This window comes from Acomys minous, assembly GCF_964271855.1.
Source record: "Acomys minous genome assembly, chromosome: 3".
Lineage (NCBI taxonomy): Eukaryota > Metazoa > Chordata > Mammalia > Rodentia > Muridae > Acomys > Acomys minous.
This window is the reverse complement of record NC_140485.1, coordinates 35,660,979-35,686,597: the sequence shown is the minus strand read 5'-3', so window position 1 is coordinate 35,686,597 and position 25,619 is coordinate 35,660,979. Positions and strand designations below refer to the sequence as shown.

At 40.7% G+C, this 25,619-nt stretch overlaps 1 protein-coding gene across 1 annotated transcript in view; it reads right to left on the bottom strand.

The window, feature by feature from the left end:
- The window catches only part of RYR3 (ryanodine receptor 3), a 529,413-nt gene that overhangs the window by 266,889 nt on the left and 236,905 nt on the right, over positions 1-25,619 (bottom strand). The window contains exons 11-14 of the mRNA XM_084776329.1: positions 25,433-25,589; positions 12,997-13,170; positions 9,714-9,835; positions 307-475 (exon numbers count right to left, since the gene is read on the bottom strand). Coding sequence (XP_084632455.1) covers positions 307-475; positions 9,714-9,835; positions 12,997-13,170; positions 25,433-25,589 — 622 coding nt within the window. The remainder of the gene's footprint in view (positions 1-306; positions 476-9,713; positions 9,836-12,996; positions 13,171-25,432; positions 25,590-25,619) is intronic.

The following is a 25,619-nucleotide window of genomic DNA, read 5'->3' as shown; positions in this document are numbered from 1 at the left end:
TTTTCTTTTCAGGCTCTGGGAAGCTTCTTATTCTCCAGCCTGCTCATAAATATGCATATGCCTATAGACAAAGCTAAACCACAGCCAGAGGGATATTTCAGCTCTGAACACAAAGAGGATCAACCAACCAAACAGCCAGCTAAACAACCAACCAACCAACCAGCTAACCACCTAACCAACCAATTAACTAACTAAACAATCAACCAACCAACTACCCACCTAAACAACCAACCAACCAACTAATCAACTAACCAACCAACCAACCCATCAATCTTCCCCCCTCTCCTCCACCCTCTCTGGGCTTACCTCTTCCTTGAAAAGATTCTGTCTGTTTTTGAGAGAGCGGAGCTTATTCTGTTTGTCTTCATGTTGCATCTCCTCCTCTGGTGGCTGGAAGTAGGCAATCAAGTCGTGTAGTGTCTGCAGGACCTCTTCTATTGGCAAGGCCACAGGGGCAGCTGTGCGATTGTTTCCACTAAAAAGCCAGGAGATGACACTGCTCAGGCACCAGGTACCAGGAGGGCCCTGACTAAGGTCTGCTGAATCCTCACTCCTTCCAGCACAGTGAACCACTTGCTGAGGTAGTCATTGTACCAACAACCACAAGATGCAGTTTGCCCAGCAGCACAGCAGCAGGAGACAATATCTGCATTCATTTAAAGCTATTTCATAAACATGGAGACATGACTCCTTTTGGCACATTTATTTTCAAGCAACTTACAGTTTATCCTGTTGCACTGCTATGCTCAGCACTCAGCACCAAACAGGTCTTTCCTGAGTGTCTAATGATGATTTCTGTGTAATCTAAATAGGTAATGTCGGCTGTGGTTATTAGGATGATGGTTGCAATCTGCAGCAGATGGTTCCCTTCACCTGCCCGTCTGTCACACTTTCACTTTAACTAAACACACTTGGAAAAAATAACAAAGGTATTAACCTACAGTACTGATCTTTCAGACTGCCTTACCTTCTTAGAATATCTAAAACACGAGGCTGGAGGAGGCGAGGCTCTCCCCACCTATTTCCTCTTCCCCAGTTGTCTTTGGTGCATCTGTTCATTGTCTTGGACTTGCAATGTGCACATGCTTGCTTTCGTCATCTAACTGTTAATGTCACCTTTACTCTTTGTATCTGCTTCCCACCTTTGGCTCCTCCTCCTCCTGCACATACCTCCTTTCTCAGGCTCTCAACATTGTTCCTCTCAGTTTTGGTGTCCACCCATCTTGGCATGTGTTCCTTCTTTGTGCTAATGTCAGAGAGTTATCGTCAATATCTTTGCTTTACATCTATTTCTGAGAGTCCCTATCTACCACACTGTTCACTTGTCCTCCTGAAGAGTTCTTAGCAACTGTACAAAGGGCGAAGAAAGAAAATCAAGATGGAATTTTAACTTTTCTTCTTCATGGCTCTCTCTTGCTCTATCCCTGTTCCATAACCTGGAGCTGCCTTCCTGGAGGGCTTCTGCATACTGCTCACTTCTCAGAAGGAATGGAAGACAGAAGTCTGTTCAGAAATTACTTTTCCTCCTTCATTTTCTAGCTGTTGTAAAATTGTCATCTTTGCTGCAAAGATTTATTTGTCATTACTTGTTTTTTCCTCTAAAAGACCCTGTGGCGGCTGAGAAGAGTAAGAACTCCATTGAGGGTAAAGAATCTGGAAGGGCTGAAGAAGGCAGCTCAGTAAACCATTATATACATAAACTCGATAAAATTAAATAAAATTCAGGATTCTGACAACCGGACAAATATATATATATATTTTATATATGAAGTTGCTTTTTAAATAAACAAACCTTGGTAAGAACCGTGGGAGTCTACTGTCTTTTAGGTTAGGCATGCTTTTCAGTCAGTTCGAGCGCGAATACTTCCAACAGGGCAGGGCAGGCCAAGGGCAAGCACTGGCTAGGGTCCATGCTATTTATTCATATCTGGATGAATGCGGGGTCTCAAGAAGATACAAAGTAAACTCCAAGACTGAGATGTAGACTGCCTGAATTTCAAATGTATTTTGCAGCCAAACATAGGCTGCCCTTAGACAACGATGAATGTTCTTAGACAAGAAATGCTACAGGAAGTGCTCTGGCTGAAGTTAGTGACTCCAAACAGTAGGTTATAATAAAACAAGCATTTAAATATAATTTTCTGTTTTGGTCTTCCAATTGACCCAACAAACCGTTCTGTAAGACAGCCATTAGAAAACTGTGCAGCGAGGCTTCTCACAGATGGAGGTATCACCATGGTAGTGTCACTACAAAGGAGGAAGGAGCAAGGAGAACAATGCTGGGACAAAGTTGCTTTACCTAAGTTAGTGTGAGTTTGAAATAGGTTGTGTCAAGTCAAATGCACATTGACATAACCAAGAAAAAGCAGACTAAAAATGAAAATAAGAATTCTTCAGAGCTAAACATTATATTAGAAGTATATATTTACTGCCAAAGAAGTCAGTAGAAGGGAAAAAAAGACAGAAACAAATACAGAAAAATGACAATTATAAATATAAAGATTTACTAAATTAAGTGCATTAAACACACTGATAAAAAGAACAACTGTTAGACTTGATCTGAAGAAAAAAAATGACTCTTCATTCATAGATGACCTGATCTTGTGTGTAGAAAACTCTTAAAAATCTACACCAAAACAAAGCCCCTAGAATTAAAAAACAATTTCAATGATGTTGCTAGATACAGGATTGATATTTTAATAATGATATATGTCTATAAAAATAATAAATAATCTGGACTGATATTTAAAATACAAATTGCACCAATTGTACTATAATAAGACACAGATACATAGGAATGAGTTACACAAAAGAACTACACAACTACACATACTCCGACAACCTCAATTGCTTCCCTAAAGCAGCTAGCAAGCACGAGTGGAGAGGCCGGCCATGCTTGTGCACTACTACTAGACAACACTGAAGTAACAGCCTTTTAACACTAATCCATAGATCAAATGCAGGTTTTAGACATGTTCCAGAAGGGTTTTACACATTTTACTTTTTACAAAAATTAACAAACTCACTCTAAAATTCACATAAGAAAGCAGAATATAAAAATGGCTTTAAATGAGTTATAAAAGTGAAGGACCTATGTTACATGATTTCAATACTTACTATAAGTTTCAATTAATAATTTTAGATTACTAGTAAGCATATGGATCAATTAAATAATTTAGAGACCAATAATAAACTAACATTATTATAACAATAATAAACTCTTGCATTTATTGTTATTTGACCATCTCTCTCTCTCTCTCTCTCTCTCTCTCTCTCTCTCTCTCTCTCTCTGTGTCTATGTGTGTGTAGTGTACACATGATTGCATATACAAGTGAGTATGGCAGTCAGAGGCTAACCTTGGGTATCATACCTCAGGAACTGTCCACCTCACTTAAGACAGGGTCTCTCATAATGGGAGAGGAGTTCCATTTTTGTCAGAGGTCTAGGGGAGGGGAATAGGATAAAAGAGGGAGGGAGCATGGGAATAGGGAGATACAAGGGAAAGGCTAACAAATGGGATGTAGTCTGATAAGTTATAATACATTAAAAAAAAAAAAGACAGACAGGGCCTCTTACTGGAACCTGGGGCTTGCAGATTAGGTGAGGCTGCCTGGTTACCAAGCCCCAGTATGTGAAGATCTCTACCTCCCCAGTGCTAGGATTACATGTACATAACCCTGTGGGTAGGCTCATGTCATTTTTGACAATGGTGCCAAGGCCATTTGATGGGGGAATGGTAGTTTTTTAAGCATGGGACAATCTGATATCCTTGACATCACTATGTAGCCAAGGCTAGCCTTAAACTCAGGGTCTTCCTGGTTCTGCTTCCTGAATGCTGGGACTGCTCCATATAACACTAGGGACAGTTATTTTTCTCCTTTTCTTTCTTTTTTCTTGTGTGGTATGTGTATTTGTATGTGCATGTGTGTGAGTGTGTGTGGGTGTGTGTGTGTATGTGTGTGTGTGTGTGTGTGTGTCCATTTATATAGAAACATGTAGAGTCAAGATGCTGACGTCAGGATTTTTTTTTCCTTAATCACTTTTGGCCCCATTTTCTGAGACAGGGTCTTTCACAGAACCTGAAGTTCACTGTTATGGCTAGACTGGCTTTCCAGCAAGGCCCCAGGACCTACCTGTCTCTGCATCCTCTTCCCACACTACAGTCCTAGGGTGATAGTCATTCACTGCCACAACCAGATTTTACGTGGCTGCTGAGGATGTGAACTTAGGTCTTTATGTTTATGCAGAGAGCACCTATTCCCTAAGCAATCTCCCCAGTCACCATTAAGAAAATGAGACAAAGGGCTGGAGAGATAGCTCAATGGTTAGGAGGACTGGCAGCTCTTCCCAAGTATCCAGGTTTGATTCTCAGCACCCATATAGCAGTTTACAACCATCTTTAACTCCTGTCCCAGAGGATACAATGTCATATTTTGGCCTCTATGGTTACCAGGCATGTACCTAATGCATAGATTTACATGCAGGCAAAACATATATATGTATAAAAATCAATTAAACTTTAAAAAAATGAAAAAAAAATGAGAAGAAGAAAACCACAGATTAGAATACAATACTTGTAAATCATAACGTTTGTTAAATGACTTGTACTAGCAAGTTCACTGAACTCAGAAATCTCAATTAGAAGACAAATGACTTAATTTTTAAGAGGCAAACACATTTGATTACACTGCACCAAAGAAGATGTATGAATGACCAGGAAGTACATGAAAAGATATTTGATACCATTATTCATTCTGGAACCGCAAATGCACACCATTCCACTTCATCTACATAATGGCTACAATCAAAGCATCAGATAGCAGCAAGATAGGCAAGGATGCAAGGGAAAATGGAACTTCATTCATTTATGAGGGGACTACAAATGATATACACCTCCTTGGGAAACAGTTCTTTCAGTTTCTCAAAAGTTAGACATGCCCCGCATGTCAATGTATGCCTGAAATGCCTGGAGGCTGAGGCAGGACAGTCAGGAGTCCAAGGTTATTATGAGCAATACATAAGGAAGCTGTCTCTGGGACGTAATAAACGGGTCTGGGGCTATAAATCAGGTGGCAGAACCCTTGCCTGGCATGTGTAAGGCCCTGAGTTCAATCACCAGCACAGTAAGAGAAAGAGGGGGAGGGAGGGAAGGGGGAGGGAGGGAGGGAGGGAGGGAAGGGGGAGAGAGAGAGAGAGAGAGAGAGAGAGAGAGAGAGAGAGAGAGAGAGAGAGAGAACAAAAAATCCCAACAAAAACAAAATATGGAATATGCATTCAACAGAATATTCATCATCTCTGAAAAGGAGTGAAATTCTAGTAGATGAAGGAAACATTAACATCATTTTGCTATGTGAAATAAGGCATATACAGAAGGGCTGATATTATGAAATTTCACTTATATGAAGTACTTAGAATGGCAGAATACATAGGCATCAAAATGAGAATAGGGCGACTATTTAATTGGCACAAATTTACAGTGTGCTATGATGGAGTATGGGGATAGTTACACAACAGTAACATTCACTCAAAGCCACTGTGAAGGGCGCCCAGGGATGGCGAAAACATGACTGGGAGATGGCTCTGTGAGTAAACTGCTTGCAGTGCAAGAGAGAGGACTTGCATGGGGATTCCCAGGACCTATACAAAAGACAGTCATCATGGTGAGTGATGCAACCCACACAGTGGGCGGTGGGAGCAGAGACCAGTCTACCCAGTCAGCAAGTTCCATTATGTTCAGTGAGAGAGTCTGTCTTCAAAAGTATGGAGGAAGACAATAGAAGAAGACACCTGACATTGGCTTCTGGATTTCACACAAGAATATGCAGAACTGTCTACCTGCATACCTGCATATGAAATAACACATACACACACACACACACACACACACAGAGGAGACAGAGAGAGAGAGAGATGAAAGCATAGACCTGAGATTTTCTACACTGATATCTCTAGAAACACTACTTTTAAAATAATAAATGGAAATCATGGTTCAACTGCTAAATATAAAATGCCTATCCACTTCTCTACAGATAACTTTATGTATACATACATGTATACTTTATACATAGACACACATGTAAGAATTCAGATACTGTTTAGCAATTTAAAAAAGACAAAATGAGCCAGGTGCAGTGCCACATGCCTGTGATCCCAGAACTCTGGGAGGCAGAGTCAAGCGGATCTATGAGTTCGAGGCCAGCCTGATCTACAGAGTGAGTCCAGGACAGCCAAGGCTCCACAGAGAAACCCTGTCTCGAACACCAAACCAAACAAAAACAAGTTAAAAAAAAAAAAGAACAAAAATAATGAACTGCAAAAATATAGTGCTGGGTAAAAAGGGAAGATTCAAAAATAATGTATTTTATTTAATCAATTTAATATATTTAGTCAAGACAAAGCAGAGCTGAGGGTGGAAGCTAGATTAAATTTCAGTAGGCATAAGACATTGTAGGGAAATGGAAGTACTCTAAAATGTAATTGTGACAATCACTGCACACAGCTCTTTAAATATAGTAAATCTCATTGAATCATATACTTATGAGAGCGAATTTTGTGATATATAAACTTTACCTCAATAAAGCTGTTTAAAAACAATTTTCCCATTGTCACTCTTAGAACCCTCATTAGCTGCATAATAACAGTTTTATTGAAATATTAATTCATATCTCATACAAGCTCACATTTAAAGGACCTAATTCAGTGGTTTGATGATGTTCAGTGTCTTCATAGTTATGCAAACCTAAACAGTTCCAGAACTTTTCCATTAGCTCTCTTCCCCACCCCCTAACCAGTCATCCTCTACCTCTCATTAGCAGTTCATCTCCTTTCTGTGTCTACAGGTTTACCCATTCAGGCCAGGTAATGAGACCATGTAATGGCTCTTTCCTGATTAGCTTCTTTCACTTAACACGCTTTTGATCATTGCCTATGTGAACAAAAGGCAAAGGCAACTTTATTGGTTCTGAACATACTCTGGTTATGGCTTGCGCTGATACCATATTCTATCTTACAGATGCGGCAGATTTTATTTATCTTGTAAACTGATAAACATTTGGGTTATTTCTACACTGGAGCTATTATGAATAGCACTGCTATGAGTATTTATGAACATTTTGCTTGATCAAATGTTTTCAGTTTTCTTGTGCGTATATGTAGGAGTTGAATTGATGGGTCCTGTAGCAACTCTTATATTAAAACGAAGCTACTTTTAGATTATTTTCCAAAGTAACTGCTATATTTTATGCTCCCACCAGCAGTGAAGATTCCAGTTTTTGTCATACTTTATCCTACATTTCTTAATTAACATGTATCTTCGTGGGTATAGGAGGTGTTTCACTATGATCTTTGTTGTTGTTTTCCTCGTGGTTAAAGATTCAAAGTGAACATCTTTTAATGTGTTCCTTGGTCATTTGTATATAATGTTCTAAGAAATTTTAATTCACATCCTTTGACTTTTTAAATCAGTTGTTCTTTGTCACGGAAAGTTACTGTTCTTTCTCCTAGATACAAATCCCTTCTCAACTGTATGATTTATGAATATTTTCTTCCTTTATGTGAATTGCCTCATCTTACTTTATTGCATCCTTTGCTAGTGAAATCATTTACAAATTTCAACAAAGTCCACTTTATTTATTTTCTCTTTGTTGCTTTTGTCTTGTTATTCTATTCAAGAAACCATGTCCTAGTATAAAGTTGTGAAAATTTATGCCTATGCCTTCTTAATATTTTACAGTGTTTGTTCTCATATTTAGATCTTTGATTCATTGACAACTAATTTTTGCATGTGAGGTTAAAGCTGTTGACTTTAAAGAAAAGTTCTTGCCAAAGGTTGGGAGAACTGAGGGACAGATAAGAAAACCAGCCACCTCAAGGGTTGACAGACAACATGAAGGATGTGTTTGCATGCGGCTTTCTCTCCATTAACCAATGGAGTAAATGCAAAATGAAGGGATATGAAGTGATCTAGACATTACCATAATGAAATACTATCCACTCTCTATTCTTCCTTTTGCAGAGCACACCTTAGACACTTCGACATTAATAGCTGTTTTTGACCATACAGAGGAAGAAACTTGCTCAGCCAGTTCTCAATTGTGACTGAATGGTACAATCATCAGGTAGGCTTCAATGAAGTACTGACATTTGGCTTTTTGTTGTTATTTCTTGAGACAGCAGCTCATTATTTAACCCAGGCTGACCTGCAATTCAAAATCCTCCCACCTTTGCCAGTTAGTACACAGATTAGAGCCTGGACCCTGTTAACTACGGGCTCTGGGATCTTCAGACTTTTGAGGAAGTTGGATTAAGACACAGCCTAGAAACCATAGTGTTAAATGCTGTCCCAATGAACCTAACACCTAATTAGCCAAGGTGGAGAGTTTTACTCCAGGGAATGGCTTCTTAGACTTCAGACCATATAGGTAGGCATCAACTAGGCAGTGGTTCTCAACCTTCCTAAAGCTATGGTCCTTTAATAGCTTTGTATTGTGGTGACCACCCCACCCCAAACCATAACATTACTTTGTTGCTACTTCATAACTGTGGTTTTCCTACTGTTATGAATCATAATATAATTATATGATATGCAAGATATCTGATATGTGAGCTCAAATGGGGTCATGACCCACAGGTTAAGAACCTAGGCAACCATAACTTGATGCCTCTGACTCCCTGGATGCTTGATTCAGTTGATCTGAGGTCAAAGCTGACAATATATATGTTGAACAGATTTGTGTGTAGAGCTGCTGAGCTGGTCCGGGAACCTGTGGGAGGGGCTAAGGCTGCAAGAGAGAGGGAACTTCCATCCAAGAGGTGGGTTTGTTTTCCCCTAAGCTAGCAGGATAGTCTTACAATTATCAGAAGGAGGAGTAACAGTTTATTCTTGTCTACAGCAGTGGCTTAGCCATGCCCAGTAGTCACTTACTTACAGCAGTGGCTTAGCCATGCCCAGGACTCACTCACAGTAGTGGCTTAGCCATGCCCAGTAGTCACTTATAGCAGCGGCTTAGCCACGGCCACTCTTTTAGCCTGCAGTGTTTTAATTGCAAGAAAAGTAAAAGTAATGGTGTTAAGAGCTCTCATTTTCTGCCAACGCAGCTTCTACCCTCTTGGCTTGAAAGAGATTTTTCGACAAGGGAATAATGGCTTGTATTGATTATGGCAAGATTGGTTCCCCACAGTAATTGATTAAAAATATCCTGTATTCTGTTTGGGCAACATGCTGAGCCTGAAGGGTTTACCATCTAAGCAGGTAATTCAGCTATTTCTCCCAGCTACAGCCCCAGCCAAAGTTGGCTAACTCAAGGCTTCCACAGCAAATGAAAAAATTCTGATACACAAACCCTTTCTAAATAGTCTGGATGTGGGTCAGTTTCTCTCTATCCCTTTGTTCACCTATATTCTATGAATAGAAAGGAATTGAAAAAAACCTGACTTTTTTTTTACTCTGTTTTTAATTTTACCTTAGATATGATTTGCACTAATTAATTATCAATCATTCATTAATCCAAGCAACTAGTGTGGCCTTAGGCATGTTGGGTAATGAGTAAAGCTGGTAGATTACCTATGTGGCAGATAAAATTTGTCCTAATCTCTCTGGGGGAAAAAAAAACAAACCTAAATGGTGATTAATGTCTTCCTCAAAACATTCCTAGTATCAAAAGGAGATAGATGGGTGGGTGGGTCCAGAAGAGAAAGAGGAAGGGCAAAGTACCTGACGAACTGGCTGAATAAGGCTGTCGTGTTCCGGATGATGCGAGCCGCCTGGGATTCCTCCTGCTGGCATCTCTGCAGTGTTAATCCGTCATCCATGTGGCCTTCCTGATGGAGTATGACCTACCCACAGGGCACGGGAATAACTCCAGGTTACACATTACTTCACTGTTGGGCCACCCACCTTTTCTGTAGTGTTTTCTTATTATTCTTTTCCCTAGCCAAGCTCCCCTGAGTCCATTTTGTAAATGGGACATTAACAAAGTTATTTTGCCCATATGCCCCATTACTGACTTGTGAATTATTCCCACAACCTGGTAGTTTGATGAGAATGAAGTTTTATGTGCCACCGTGGTATGAGCTACAATAAATTCCCTGGGCCTCAATAGCCAATTTCAAGGAGGGAAAACATACTTTTATAATAGATTTTTATTTTCCCTTAAAAATGAACACAGAGGCTTACCCTTGGGGATGGGGAAGGTCCCCTGTGTTACCTATGGAGGACCCTTCTCCTCCATATGTAAATCAGGCAAGAACAATTCAAACCAAAACTCTCTCCCAGGATCAGGCTTGGCTTTCTCTCCTGAAGGACAACTATGGTGAGTCAGTTACATGGCAGATGGACCAAGGAAAGCGGATTAAGGTGGGAGTATGCTTCTTAGGGAGGTGCCATCAGGGAATGGCCTCTCATATCAGGTGCCAGCTGATGGACTTGAATTCTCTGTTTCCAGTTCACCCTTTGCAAATGTGTGTTTATCTTTCAGGGCTGTTTGCGTTTTGGGTAATTTACCTATAAATTAAAATGACTCCTAGAAAGTAAAGGGTGCTCAGGGAATGTTGTTTATTATATGGTCAATAGTTACGGATCTTTGGCCAGTTATTAAGAAGCTCTGTGAACTTACTGATCACCCAGGACATCATGGTATATCTTGGTCAAGGCTAGCACTTTTGGATCTGGCTAGCTTTTCCTCTTAACATGGTCCAGTATGTGAACATGATAAACAGGGTGCAAAGGTCAAATCCTGACCTAAATTCCCGAGCATGGCAACAGCTTCAGGAAGTAAGGAGAGGCCATGTAAGATGTTGGAGTTCAGTCCGTGTCTCAGGATTTTTAGTTTAAAACCAAAGCTTATTTTCTTTTTCATGTTAAAATATCTTATATTTTTCCTCTTTTAGCCATAGCCTACTATAATAAATTCACATAAGAAGTAGGGTAAGGCTCTCCTTAAAAATAAACTTTTCATCCCCTGTGCATAATGATTAAGCATCACACTGGATGCCTAGAGATTGGACTCTCCAGCTTTTAAGCAGTGTTACTCTTTGAGACCTTCCTGGCATCTGGTTAATGATGTGCAATTTAGCAATATTCTTCTACTTTGTGTAGCTCCCAGTTTTGTGGTCTTGAAAGATAAATATCCCTAGGATTTGTTCAGATAACATGCAAGTTGGACAGACAGACAAGAAGGAAATGAGGACTGATTGATCTCCATGTCCGGGTCCTTAGATTATGATTCTTATGGAGGGACCCACACTGCAAGAGTGTGGTAAAGGGACCACTCTTTTTAACACGAACTACTATTTGTCAGTTTCTTCATGTGGTTGTCCTATCTTGGTTTTATCAATTTCATATAGATCTGGACATCTTCAAGGGAAAATTTAACCTATTCTTATGAAACAGCATTGTCTTCCTGCCAATGGCTAAGTCCGGAGGAGCTCTCTCCCAAACTTGCACACATGTTCTAACAGTTAGATGGGTCCATGGATGAGTAAAGACACACTACAGCCCAACACCTATCCATGTGGACAGAATCTCTAAGTAGAGGCACAGACTCAAACTCATAAATTCCACTCCAGCATCATCATGTCCGTTAGTGCACAAAACCACACAGCCTGTCAAGACACCACAGGACTCTACAGAGGCCTGGGATAGGCTGGCGGAGGATGCAGTTGAACAGATGTTTTCAGTTTTCTCTCCTTCTCAGAGTACAGCTCTCTGACTTAGAGTGCAGTCCCGTGGGGACTCATTGGAAAGCCTATTATACTTCCCAGGGCCATCCCGATACAGGAGACAGTGCTTGCCAACTCTTGCCTCCTTAGGACTGTCATACTGTTTGTATCTCTGCCTAATGCTTCTCCATCACAGCTGTGCTGTCATGTTTTCTGTCTCACCGGCATAGCCCACACATGAACAACTTAGGATCCTATCAGAAACTACATGTAGAATTTCAGGATGTGTCTACAGCTGACTCTTCTTCGGGATCTTGGTCCTAGAAATCCCAGAAACACTGGCTGATGCTGTGTCCATATTCTGTCTTTCTACTATAATGGAGCTGACCTCAGACTCCCCCCCACCCCCCCCCCCCCGAGTCTACAGATTAGCAGCTGTGTGGAGGCAACAGCACAATCAAAGTGGGTTTTCTTTTATGTCCACACATTCTGCTCTGACCAGCAAGATTTGTATTAAAAGGATCTTGGTTAGTGAAGCCTTCCTATTACCACATGGTATCATTTCAATATCCTATGATAACTAGCATTCAGAGACACTGTCATTATTACCTTAGGCCAATATGGCAGGACTACCATTCACAGTGCTTTCCAGAACCTTATCCTGTGTCTCATTGACTATGCAAACTTGTGTTTTTGGAAGCATTTCCCAAGAAAAATCATACCCTTTGCATTCATTCTCTGGCTCCTATGAAGAAAGAATGACTGCTATGGCTATCGGCTTTGTGGTGAAAAGATGCTACAACTATCCAAACTAGCCCCCTGCTATGGCAGGCTGTGATGCACTACTAGGACCTGGGTACATCTCTGTGGATAGAGCATCAATTCACATCTCTCTGCACATCTATAGCCTCATTGTTATGCAAACAGCATTTTCTCCACAGAGATTCTAGTTAGTCTCTATCTTATGAAAATAGCATAATAACTCCATTATCCACTTAAATGAAGCGAGCAATGATGCGGATAATCCCCAAATAGTAGAACTATTAAGAGTCATTGAGACTGGGTTTCAGAGTGAATCAAACAAGCCCCAGCTCCTTCAGTTCATGTAGAGTTGTCGTAGAAAGTATAGTCTAAAAAAAACTTGGAAATGGATTACACTGACCAAATTAGCCTACTTTGCTGGAGAAATGATGTGCAGTCTGTCACAGAACCACTCTTTAGAACAGTAAAGGGTGAAGCACTCTCATGCCCACCTGGTCCTCAGGACCACTTCTACCGCCTCGCTGGTTCCCACTCAGAGTAAAAAGCCTTGGATAACCAACCCTCAGACCCTTTACCTTCCTTTTCAGAGGTCCCAGGCGGGAAGTTTTGGCATCTTGTGCTTTGTAGGTGACCCAAAGGCCACTGGCTACATGCTGGACAAAGCAGACAGAATCCCCATACTTGATTTCTGGAACCCCCATGCCTTCCATATCTCTCTTGTGACTGGAATCCAATTTCTCCTTGATTTCCTATTCCATGTACAGGAAAAAAAAGAAAGAAAGAAACAAATGTAGGAACGCCTGATTACATAGCAACTCAATGTATAAAACAAGTCACTTGAGTAGACTCTATAAGACAAAAAGCTATTATCAGAATAATCCTGCTGTCTGCAAGCCAGGACTGGAGGAGGGCTGCCTTCCTTATCTGTGGTAACTGTGAAACCAACACATTGAAACTTTTGGCCACTTAAAAGAGTTTTAAAACCATGGGAAAAAGGGGCAGTGGTAGGTTCCTTATTTTATTCTGATTTTATATGCTTCTCTATTATATTTCTACTTCCCTCACCCTAACATAGATAATGCCAGCAAGTAACTTTTAAGTGGTCAGTTAATTCATTTTCAGTAATTGTTATCTTCTATAATTTAAATGTTTATCTTCTATAAATGCCACAATTTAGGAGCTTAAAACACCATCTGTTAGCACAACATTCACAATAGCCAGGAAATGGAAATAGTCTAAGTGTCTATAAACTGATGGATAATGGAAAAGTGACATATTTTACACAATGCAGTATTATTCAGCTATTAAAAATATAAATATGAAATTCATAGGTAAATGGATGGAGCTGGAAACAGTCATTCTAAGTGAAGTAACCCAGACCCAGAAAAATGAATGTCATATACTCTCTCTTTCATGTGTGGATGTTAGTTTTGAGTCTTCTGATATGTGTATTTCATTTAAATATCTAAAGAGGTAAAAATATTAGTGTGGGACATGGGGGTATTTTAAAGGGAGGTGAGAGAGAATTCAGTGGAATAAAAGGTTAAAGGAAAATAATGGAGGAAGGGTTAAATTGGAGTTAGGGATGGGAGGGCAGTAGATACTATGGGGAAGGATAAATAGGACTAAAGATCTTTGAAAAAGACATATGACAACTGACTACTATGTAAATATATTCACACACACACACAGAGTGAGAGAGAGAGAGAGAGAGAGAGAGAGAGAGAGAGAGAGAGAGAGAGAGAGAGAGAGAGAAAGAGAGAGGGAGAGGGGGAGAGAGGCAGAGAGAGAGAGGGGGGGAGGCAGAGAGAGAGAGAGAGAGAGAGAGAGAGAGAGAGAGAGAGAGAGAGAGAGAGAGAGAGAGAGAGAGAGAATTTGGGGTGATAGTGTCCTTACTAGGCACCAGAGGCTAACACACAAAAAGCTCAGTGCCAAGAAAAAGTTTCCTCTTTTGTTGTTGGCCAGTAAGGGTCCATAGACTCCCAACTAGGAGGTACTGGGGGTTAAATACTATTAAAACACATTGTATGGGATTTTAAAAGAACTAATAAAAAGGTAAAAATAAATCAGGAGAAAGAAGATTTTTTTAACAAGTAGGGGACACTACTGTGGTTTGTTTGTTGGCTTACATCTACTTATGTAAATAAACAAATAAAAACTGGAACTGAGAGCATGAAGTTAGGAGGAGATGTGCTTGTGGGAGGTGAACAGAGCAGGAGAAGGGGAGTCGGGGGACGTGATCAACATGCATTGTTATGTTTGACGTTTTCAAAGAAAAAATTTAAAAACTAAAAAATTTCATCTCTAGTTTTCCTTTAGTCTAAATGGAACTCAGCCCTCAATTCCTTCTTCAGATGCCACTTGGTCTGTGAGGCTTTTGTGTGTCTCTGGCTGCATCTCCTCAGCATTGCCTTGCTCCTCTACCTTAGCACCTCATAAGGCATCTGTAAAAGGAACCAGGGCAATTAATGGCAGATTCTTAACAGAGAGCTCAACACTTATATTACTTATGGAACACAGTGTGAGGTACCATGTGTAGCTGAGATATTTTTTTTCTTTCATATGTATTTATTTTCTACTTTAGCTCTTACTTCTTTTCCTTCAGACTTTCATAAAATAAAAATCAGCTACTTTATGCACACATAAAATATCAATTTGAGTAGTATTAATATTTCATAAGAAAATTCTTTACTTGAAATGTGTGCTGAAACATTGGCTGGAGTGCTAAAAAATATCTTATTTCTCAAATGAACATATTCAAAAGAAACACATTTCTGAATTGGTAACGTACACTGATAGGAAAACATATTTTGATATATTGGGACTTTTCTATATAGGCAATTAATAGATCATGGATGCATTTATTCTACAAAACAATGGACACTTGATTTCCATCACAGAAATATCCAAAGTCCTATAGATGTTTTCACCAGCAAGAGGGCTTACAAGATGTCAACATTTTTATCTGGTGTCTGTTCTCTGACTATAATCAATACACTAAAATAGAAACAACACAAAAGATAGCTGTTACATATGGTAATTACACTGATTTCTAATAGCTCCTGGTTAAAAAAAATACATATTCTTAACTAGCAATTTGTTTTCTCATTTTTTTTGGTTTAATTAAATATGTTTTTTTTCCAAAATAAAATAAACAGAAGGATTCATTTCCTACAGTCACTGAAACAAGTGAGCCACCATTTTTACAGGGTGTCTGAGCACTTGGCTTTACAAAACAGCCTCATCTTCCAGAGTTCTGTGGTGGGCACCGTGGTGGCTGCTTCTCACGTAGAAGAATAACAACAACAAGAATACTGCATATCAGGCAACGTCAGCAAACATGAAGGCCAGCTCCACCCAGCAATTCACAGCACTGATACATTCCTGAAGAATGACCCTGTGGCCACAGATTCAACCACTCTGGGCTGCATCAATTGCCTTTCAGTTCCCAAGTTCTAACAGCATACAGTCCATTTCTTATGTAACATAGGATTTAACAAAATTGGCTCGGGAGTGATGGTTTTTTCATCTTCAGTGTTGGGGATCAAACTCAGGGCTCCCCACATTCTTGGTAAGTGCTTCACCACTGAGCGATACTCACAGCTCTGGGAGCACACCTTGACTTGACATACCAAATGTTTCTTTTTCCTTGGGATTTTATTGACATTATTACTTGAATCACCTGATCACATCTGCGATTTCACTAAGGTAATGTTTGTATCCTAACATTTTCCTCAATATTTTGATATGTTGACATCTTGGAAACTTATCTGAGTAGGGAGAGACCTGGAGTTCTTACTACAGCAAAAGGCTCCAAGGCATCTTACATGCACACTGAACAATCCAGAACCAGACCTTGTCTATGACCTGTATACCCCAGGAAGCAATATCTCTTTGCTTTATTATCCCAGGGTCAGCTACCAGGAAGCTAGGGACACATCTATAGCTTGGAACATGCAGCAATTACTCCAATTAGTGAACCCTAAACCACCTGTCTTTGCCCATGGAAACCCTAGTAAACGCGACATGTTACCCTCCAAACAGCACCCCATCCTGATAGGTAGTAGTACTTTGCTGAATGACTCTGCTTTCCAATGCTAGGACTTGTGAGAATAAAGAGCTCTTTTCCAGAGTTTTTCTCATATTTTTCTTCTGATAGCATGTGACCAACTATTACAGAAAGGACACAGGACAATTAAGGCTTTCCCACATCCAGAGCTGGAAGACCCCTTTGGCTTCTCAAGTGTCATAACCTCATACTTTCTGCAGGACTCCTAATAGGACTGACTTAGGAGCCCCTGACATGTAAAAACAACAGAAGACTGGCCTGGAAGCACTCCCTTCACATGTGAACCAACGATCCAGAGCCAGAAACCAATTTAACCCTTTCTAGAGTTGACATACTCTAGGCCACCATTCTCCCGTCCTAACCACCAGGGCCAATTCCAAACCTGTTATAAATGTTGTGTTTCAAAACCTGCTGAAGCTATTTAAACCTTCAACTTGCAAACTTATCCTTCCTACCCTCTCCCTTTCCATGGGGACCACAGAAAGATTCTTTCTCTTATCTCCCCTGTGCTGGCCAATTTCATGTCAACTTGACACAAACTACAGTCATCTGGGAGGAGGGAACCTCAATTGAGAAAATGTTCTGACCAAATTGGACTGCGGTATATATTTTGTTTTTTTATTGATGGTTGATGTAGGAGGGCCTACCTATGTATGAGCACTGCCACCTCTGGGTTGGTGGTCTTGGTCCTGGTGTGACAAGAGAGCCGGCTGAGCAAGCCATAAAAAGGAAGCTAGTAAGAAGCACTCCTCCCTGTCTTCTACTTAGCTGTTGCCTCGAGGGTCCTTTCCTGAGTTCCTGCTTGGCATTCCCTGGATAACGCACCTGTAAGGTGAGGTAAACTCTTTTCTCCCTAAATAGCTTTTGATCATGGTATCTTAACAAAGCCAATAGAAACCTTAACTAAGACTAAGATGTGCCCTTTGCTCTGTCTCCTCAGAGGAACTTTCTGACCTAGACATATATGTGGGTTTGACATACCCTTCCCACCCTCCAGTCTTCAGAACTGTAACTAACAAAGTATAGTTTCAAAGCCAATCACTTTCGAAACCACTGCTTTGCCATACCTCTCAAAGAGGGAAATCTACATTTGAATTCATGTGAGAGACCTTTGTTGGCACAGGAGCTGCTTTTTTTTTTTTTTTGAAACAAAGCAGTGCTCTGCTTGAAATAGATTGCAAACAGTTTGTTTTATTGTTCTGAAGATATCAGATTCGCATCTCTGCATATTGATGTCATCTTTGCCTGTCATTGATGGTTTTGAGGAGAAATAGGCTACCTCTCCTGATGCATATTGAAAGGCAATAAGCATTATTTTCTCCATTGACTGCTATGAAGGAAATACTCCTGAGCACATCCCAACAGACACATTAGCAATTGGCTTAGATCATCAAGCTATTGTTCTCCATAAATAGTATCTGCCCAGTGCATACTATGAGCCATGTATTTTGCTAAGGACTGTACAATGGGAATACCAACACATGAAATACTGTGCCTACAAAGTGACATGAATACTATATAAATCTTTACAAACATTTTCTCTACCCTTCTAGTGGCCACACTACTTTTATTGACTTAGTTTATTTGAGGATAAACTAAGACCTGTTTTGATTCAACAACTTGCTCAAAGACATGTAGCTACAAAGCAAAAGAACAGGCTCTAAAACAGGTGTGATTGCAAAAACCCATTTAACAGATTGAATGGTTTTCTATTTGCATCGACAAGTAATTAATTGTATCAATGTTTTAGCTACCTTAAGGCCAATATAAAGAAATGGCTGAAATGCATATTCTTACTTTATGAAAGAAGCAGCTTTGGGTTTATACAAACTTTAGAAGTTATATGAATAAATCAATTACTAACAGGTGTGACAGGGTGTTCATTCAAAGGACAATTGGAGCTTGTGCTGGTCTTTGTCACTTTTCTTGTAAAGCTACCTGTATCCACAGTATCCGTCCTGGTGACATTATTCAAGCTCAGTCATCTTCAAACACCTCACCACTAACAGTCTAATGAAGCTTTTCCATCATCTTTTATTTAAAGATGCCATTTTTTTTTATTTTATGAACACAAGTGTTTTCCCTGCACTTATCTAAGTGCACTATGAGAGAGAGAGAGAGAGAGAGAGAGAGAGAGAGAAGGAGAGAGAGAGAGAGAGAGAGAGAGAGAGAGAGAGAGTCAGATCCCTGAAACTAGAGAACTAGAGATAAAGGTGGCCATAAGTCACCCTGAGGGTGTTAGGAATAGGGTCTGACTCCTCTGTAGGAGCAATAAGGGCAGTTCACTGTGAGCTATCTTTCCAAGCTTTTATTCTCAATACCTCACTAGGGACATAATTCCAGTACACGAACCCTTTAGAGCCATAGCAGCGGGGCTATGAAGGGCATGGCGTTCTGGTATGATGAGGAAATAAGGCAAGAAAAGTGGTGAAATCTAGAGAGAAAGTTGATAAAAATTAAAGACTAAAGATACCATCCTACAGGTCCATACTTAAAAAAAAAATCACGATGTTAGCAGACATCCTGCAGGAAAAGATGCCTTTAGACAAATGCTGAATCTTCTAGGAGCCCAACAGAGGCTTTCAGAATTATAGGTCCTACAGTAAAAGTCAAACATCATCATTATCTGCAAAAGTAATCAATTCAATTCTGTTTAATGCAGCATTCCTAGCATTGTTTGGCATCTGTTTTAGGAAAAGCTGAGCTAATGCAAAGCCATCGAGGCACCAGTCTGCATTCTTAGAATAACCATTCCAGTATCAATAAAAAAAAAAAAGGTGGGAGGAGCAGGAGTATGACTAGAGATGGGTGAGCTGTAAGTTAAGGCAATAAAATGGAGGAAGATGCCTGGAAGAGCTTCTAATTCACACATATTAGTGTGAATGTGTTATTATTTACCCCAATTAAACTATGTGTGTCCATGGGCATTGCAAAAATATCTTTGAGCATACACTGTAAGTATCCAAAATTATTTCAGAGAAAGAGAAAGAATGAAGGAACCCACTATCAGCTGTTGAGGAGAGCCTTTAAGAAAGTCATGCTTAGCCGACTTCTATCTACTTGTCTTTGAAGAAATGACTAGGATTCAACTTTGGGTTTACTATACCAATATAGTCCCCTCATGAACAAACACCTCATCTAGAATTATAGATCTCAGTATAGGCTTACAAACTATTATAGCCCGTAAGATTCTGCAAAGCCTTCATTGGATGGGGAAACAAAGCTGTCCTGCTGGTCACAGCATGCTAGGGAGTGGGTCCATCTGCCTCAGTGGGGGGGGGGGGGAAGCACACTTCCTGAGAAGATGTCCATATTTCCCTTTTCATCTTTGGGATACCAACTGCCACTTCATAGATTAAAACACAGGTCACTTTCCTCATCTCCTTTAATTCTCAAAATAATCCCTCAAAATATACTTCGTTATCCCCATTTTTATAAAAAGATATATTGACGTTTAACAGCAAATGGCAGCATCAAGGTTCAAATCTAGACTTCTCCCACTTCACAGCCCATGGTTTTCCTTGACTCTATTTGGTTCACTTTGAACAACAAAGGCTTTGGGAAAACACACCCAGTAGAGAAGTCTAAATCCTTTGTAGTCCTCAATTTAAAGCAAAACTGCAGTAGGTGGTGGTGTCTCTAGATATTTAGACCATTGTTTATGTTTTCTCCTCTCACTTTTCTTCTTTTGCTCTACCACATGTGTCCCAACCTTCTGACTTTGTTGCCGAACACTGTCATCTACAAAGGCCATCACTGAGAACCGCTATTCAGTTACAAAACAAAACAAAGACCAAACTCTTATGATGTTTTAAGTAAGTTCACTTTTTATGTTGAATCATAGCTGTTCGCTGTCCCATGAGCTGTGGACTGCATCCTTCTTTCCACTTGATGACTTCATGAAGACACAGTCAGAGGAAACAGGGTCAGGGACAAGACCCAAGTGCACACAGACTGAGGTACTAGGCACCCTAGTTGCCCTTTGTTTGCGGGTGCTGCAGGCTTGCTGGGGTTAAAGAGCACATGAAAAGCAGGTGGAACAAGTATGCAGCACTTAATACATAACAGTTATTTGATAAATGTTTCCTAAACTGCTATTGGGGACATTTTTCCCTCCAAGTGGAAACAGTGATAATTCTATACCCAAACAATGAAATAAGCAAAATGTGAGTCTATCCTTCATCATTTCAAGGCTGGTTCTTAAAAGTATGTATAGTGAGGCCATAGAATAAATGGCTACACATAATAAGGCCTGCTTTAATATTATTAATTCAACCTTGCATGAAAGGAATGCAGTGCTGTAAACTGACATTGAAGCATGACATCTAAACAGCATTTGCCATGCCAGAGTAAATATTAAATCACATTATCTGACAATCCTTAGGGAATGGCCTTGCAATGTCAAGACCGAGGAAAATGATGGGAAATCAAATTCATAGAAATTTGACTTAGATGTTCAAAATAAAATGAATCCCTCTCATTGAGTGCGTGCAGGGATGAGATGATAGCAAAATGATTACACAAGGAAGACAGAACACTGCTACAAAGATGATGGAGGCTAGATTGAAATGGATTTCACTGTGGACTTTTATGAGCACATTTATATGTTCCTTCAGCAGGCCATTTCCAACTGTAGTTTTTACACAGTATCCACTGATGCTGAAATACAAACACCTCAGTGGGGGATTTGTATGGTCTCTGTCAATAGGACCACCCACTGGAAGCATGAACAACATTTCGTCTTATAAGCTGTACCTGCTACTTTTCTAGAAATACAGGAATGCTTTCACAAGTGGTGATGTATAAAGACCAAAGAATGACATGGGTAAAGGTTGGCCATGAGAAAACCAGCATGTTCAAAGACTGATAATCACGCAGTATATTGGACCTAGAAGGAATCACAGGAAAGTGGTAGGAGGCACAGTGGAGGGGTGGGCAGAAGACGGATGTGAGAGTCTTCATGACAGACTTCAAATGAGGTCCAAATAGATTTTGAATTATTTTCCAGGTCTCACGAAGAACAGATGGGGGTCAAGGCCAGAGTCAGGCAGTGTTCAAGCTGTGTGATATGCTGTTATACACACCACTTTCAGAGTGATGTTGGAGTGCCACATTTTAGAGGAAACAACATACCCTAGAACCTCTACTTTGATGTGAGTAATCCGGTGGAAAAAGTGGTGTCAGAGGCTGGGCCAATATCATACTCTGCTCTTTATTGTACATGTGGCTTACAGCTTGCCCAAAGACCTTGGTTAGAATCATCAGAGCCAGGCCCAGGCCTCTAACTGCACTTGGTGCTTGTATGTGGTCACCTTTCAGCAAGGCTCAGTCATATCCCAAGTTTTTAAAATTTATTTATTTATTTTGGATTTTTGAGACAGGGTCTCATGATATAGCCCTGGCTGACCTGGAACTTACTATGTAGATTAGGCTGACTTCCAACACACAAAGACTCTCCTCTGATCAACTTTTGAGTGCTGGGGATAAAGGCATGCATTACCACACCCAGCCTGGGCTGTCTTTCTTTCTTTCTTTCTTTGGGGATAAAGGCATGCATTACCACGCCCAGCCTGGGCTGTCTTTCTTTCTTTCTTTCTTTCTTTCTTTCTTTCTTTCTTTCTTTTTTCTTTCTTTCTTTTTTTCTGTCTGTCTTTCTGTGGTACTATGGATAGAGTCCAGGGCCTTACACATGTGGGCAAGTACTCAACCACAGAACTTTGTACACAGTCCTCTTTCTGCCTTTTATTACATGGTCATGCTAAGCTCACCCAGCTAGTCTTCAACTTACTTTGCAGCCAAAGTCGGCCTCAGTATCCTCTTACCTCAGCCTCCTGAGCAGTGAGGATTATATTCGTGTGCCATCAGGCCTGGCTCACGCTCTAATCCTACAGCATACACAAACTCCCCAGGAGCACCTACCTGCCACCTGTCTGGTACAGGCAGCTTGCTAAGGATGCTATTTACTAGCAACTGTTCTATGGCCCCATATTGCAGTCATAGCTGCTATAGACTGTTGCAATTTTATTGCAAATGAGAGGGTGAGAAGCTTATAATTACAGATGCAGGAGGCCCAGAGCAGCATCCTTCAAGGGCATGTGTCTGAAGCCTGAACACTGCTGCTCCCACAGGAAGTTCTTCTTCTCTTACCAGGCTGTCCAGCTTACTGAACAGGTCAGGGGAGCACGCCGACTTCTCCCTAACTCCTTTCTCACAAAGTTCACCTCTCTGTTTCTACCTCTCCGCCTTTCCACTGAGGCACCTCAAACTCCTCTGGCATCATCTTGACCCTGAAATGCTGTCTACTGTCTACTTTGCTAACAGACATATTTAACAGGAGATAGCTGATGACTACTCCATGTCTATGGACTGTTGAAGGATGGAGACTTCCAACCCTCTTCTGTCTTCAGGAGATGATCACTACTGTCCAGTGAGGAGAAGCTAACTAAACTGTATGCTGGGAAGATCTCTTGTAACTGGCTCCTCTGTTAGGAGCCATGTGGAGGACCTGGGAAGTCAGGACACCTCTGGTGCTATTTCCCCAAAGGTATATCCAAGTGGTAGGGCAGAGATAAGTGTTCCTCACATGGTCTTCCTTTTTTTTTTTTTCTGTGTGTAGCTTCACAGTCTAAGATTCCAAATGTTCCTCCTACACTGTATCTCAAACGGAGCCCCAATTTCCTGTGGGAGCACAGCCATATGTGTCCTGCTATGCAGCTGAAGTCATTTCAGTTTTGATTCTTTTGTAATGGAAATGAAGGTAACAGGGCTGTGTACAAATGAATGGAGAGTTATTTAAAACCTCTAATACAGGGACTCCAGGAAAATGTGAACGCACTGCCAATTACACAGGGCAACTCTTACCTTTAGTTCTGCTGAGCTGCTGGCTTCCACACAACCACAGAAGCTTTTTATACATTGTGTGTCAGCTTCCATGTACGTGGAGATGGAGGGACTTGGGGAGATGAATGATGGGCTTTGGGAAGATAAACTATATTCAGAGGCCAGAGGTGGTACAAGTGAGAGGTGTGTTGTAAGGCTCCCATGATGCTCCCATGAGTCTCTCTAATTGCCCCCACCCCCCCAACCCCCACCGGAAACCACAGCAAATATAGAGCCTTACTAAGACAAAAAAGAAATTCAGTGGAAAGGTTCCTTAGGAGCAGGATCCTGCCAGCTGCATGGGAAGTTGCGTGGTTCCTTTGTGCAAGTGAAACGGTAAAGGCTTAGTCATTTTTCTAGTCAAGCATGTACACAGCAGGGAAATGAGGAACAGTGCTCAGATAGGAAAGGACCACCTTGGCTTTCTCAGAAAGGGATTTAATAGGTCATCAGCTACTACAAGTCACTTCACTTTCCATCTTCTTTCCCCTCCCCATCTGCTGATCCCCTTTTTCTTCTGTCCATCGCTCAGGGGAGAAAGGGAGCTGCCTGCTGCTCTTCTTGCATTTTCTATATTATTTTATCAAGTTGGACCACCACAAGCTGCTTTCTTGTAGCCAGAATAATTGCTAAATCGACACAGTTTTAAAATCTCTGAGCTAGGAATCTTGAGATGAAAGGACTGATGGTAAAAGAAAAAAAAAACACACAAACATATGCTCATAAAGACAGAATGAAGCCGGGGAGCCAGCATGGCACCACACAGGAAATGGAGAGAACATGGCATCTGAATTTGGTTTAGTAAGAAATGGGCAGGAAGCTCATGGATTTCTTAAAGATCGATTTTATCTTCTATATATGCTGGTGTGTACATCTCTGCATGGCTATGTACATTTTAGTGAAGATGCTCATGGAAGCGAGAGGCTTTGGATCCTCATGCCTGGTGTGGGTGCTGTGGAGCAACCTCAGGACGTCAGCAAGAGCAATCTGTGATCTGAGCTGCAGAGCCATCTCTGCAGATTCTAAAATTGGTTAATTTTGATTCTTTAAATACAGATATTAAAAAAAAGAGCTTAATTTTTGTTTTATGCCAAAATGTTCCTCTGTCTTAAAGGGCAGATCATAGAACCATGAAGGGGTGGAGGAAGGCAGCGCTGAAAGGGCTTAGGTATCAGAGATGTTCCATAGAGAATTCAGCTGTCAAGTGCTTACCTATCTCTACACAAACAGAACCACCAATAACCCTTCAGTGAAATCATGTTGAGAACAGAAACTGAAACCTATTCCTGGGAAAATGCAAAGGAGAATGAAACTAGAAACGAAGTTCCCAAAGGGGAGAATGCGCTGCCCTCTCCAGGAGCAGACATCCTGATAGCTGTGCATACATCTGTGCTGAGCCCTTCTTATGCTTGGGTGATCTTTTCAGGCCAATCAGAAAGTGATGGTACATCCAACTGTCCATCAGAAGTTAGCTCAGCATGCAATGTTGACTCCAGACAGATCCAGCTTTCAGCTAGGCAGAACCCAAACCTGGATATTTGAAAAGGTAGTCTATTTATATACACATCAAATGTTGAGTTAACTACTAAGGATCCATTCTCTGAAGATGTGAGTGGACAGGAAAAAGCTAAAAAAATGAGAAATAGGTGAGGAAGTACTAGTAACTGTATATTACAAATAACTTCACAGTAATGATATGTCTGGAATTGTGTCTGAATCTTTAATGAAGTAACTTCCTTATTTTAAATAAATACAGCCTGAACCTGATGGCTACATTGTTTTATAGGAGAATAAAGCACACAAATTAGAAATTATTAAAAACTATGTAGAATATTCTGGCCAATTATAGTTTCCTTTGGCCTGTGAGCAATATTGTCTACTCTGATGATTTTTGTGTTTCTTAGGAGTTACTAGTTCCTTGTTACAGACTTTACCCTTCATCCTGGATAGACATTCTTTCAGGATGCCAGTGTGATTGTCAAAGTTTCTGTCAGAGATCTACAGGGAGGGCTTTAGCGACTTGCCCTTCCAGAGCAGAGTAAGCTCTCTCCTTAGTGTCTTACCTTTGTTGCCCGGAAGGAGAAGGCTGTAGACTTTGTGTCTGATTTTCCCCGGTCTTGCAGAAGAAGGCCCTGGTCTTCTGTCAAGGCCAGGTAGTGGCCTGTGGTGAGATGTCGGAGTCGGAAAGCCTGGCCCCACCTGATGTTACTGCCACTCCAGCTGGACAAAGCACATGAGAAATTACATATA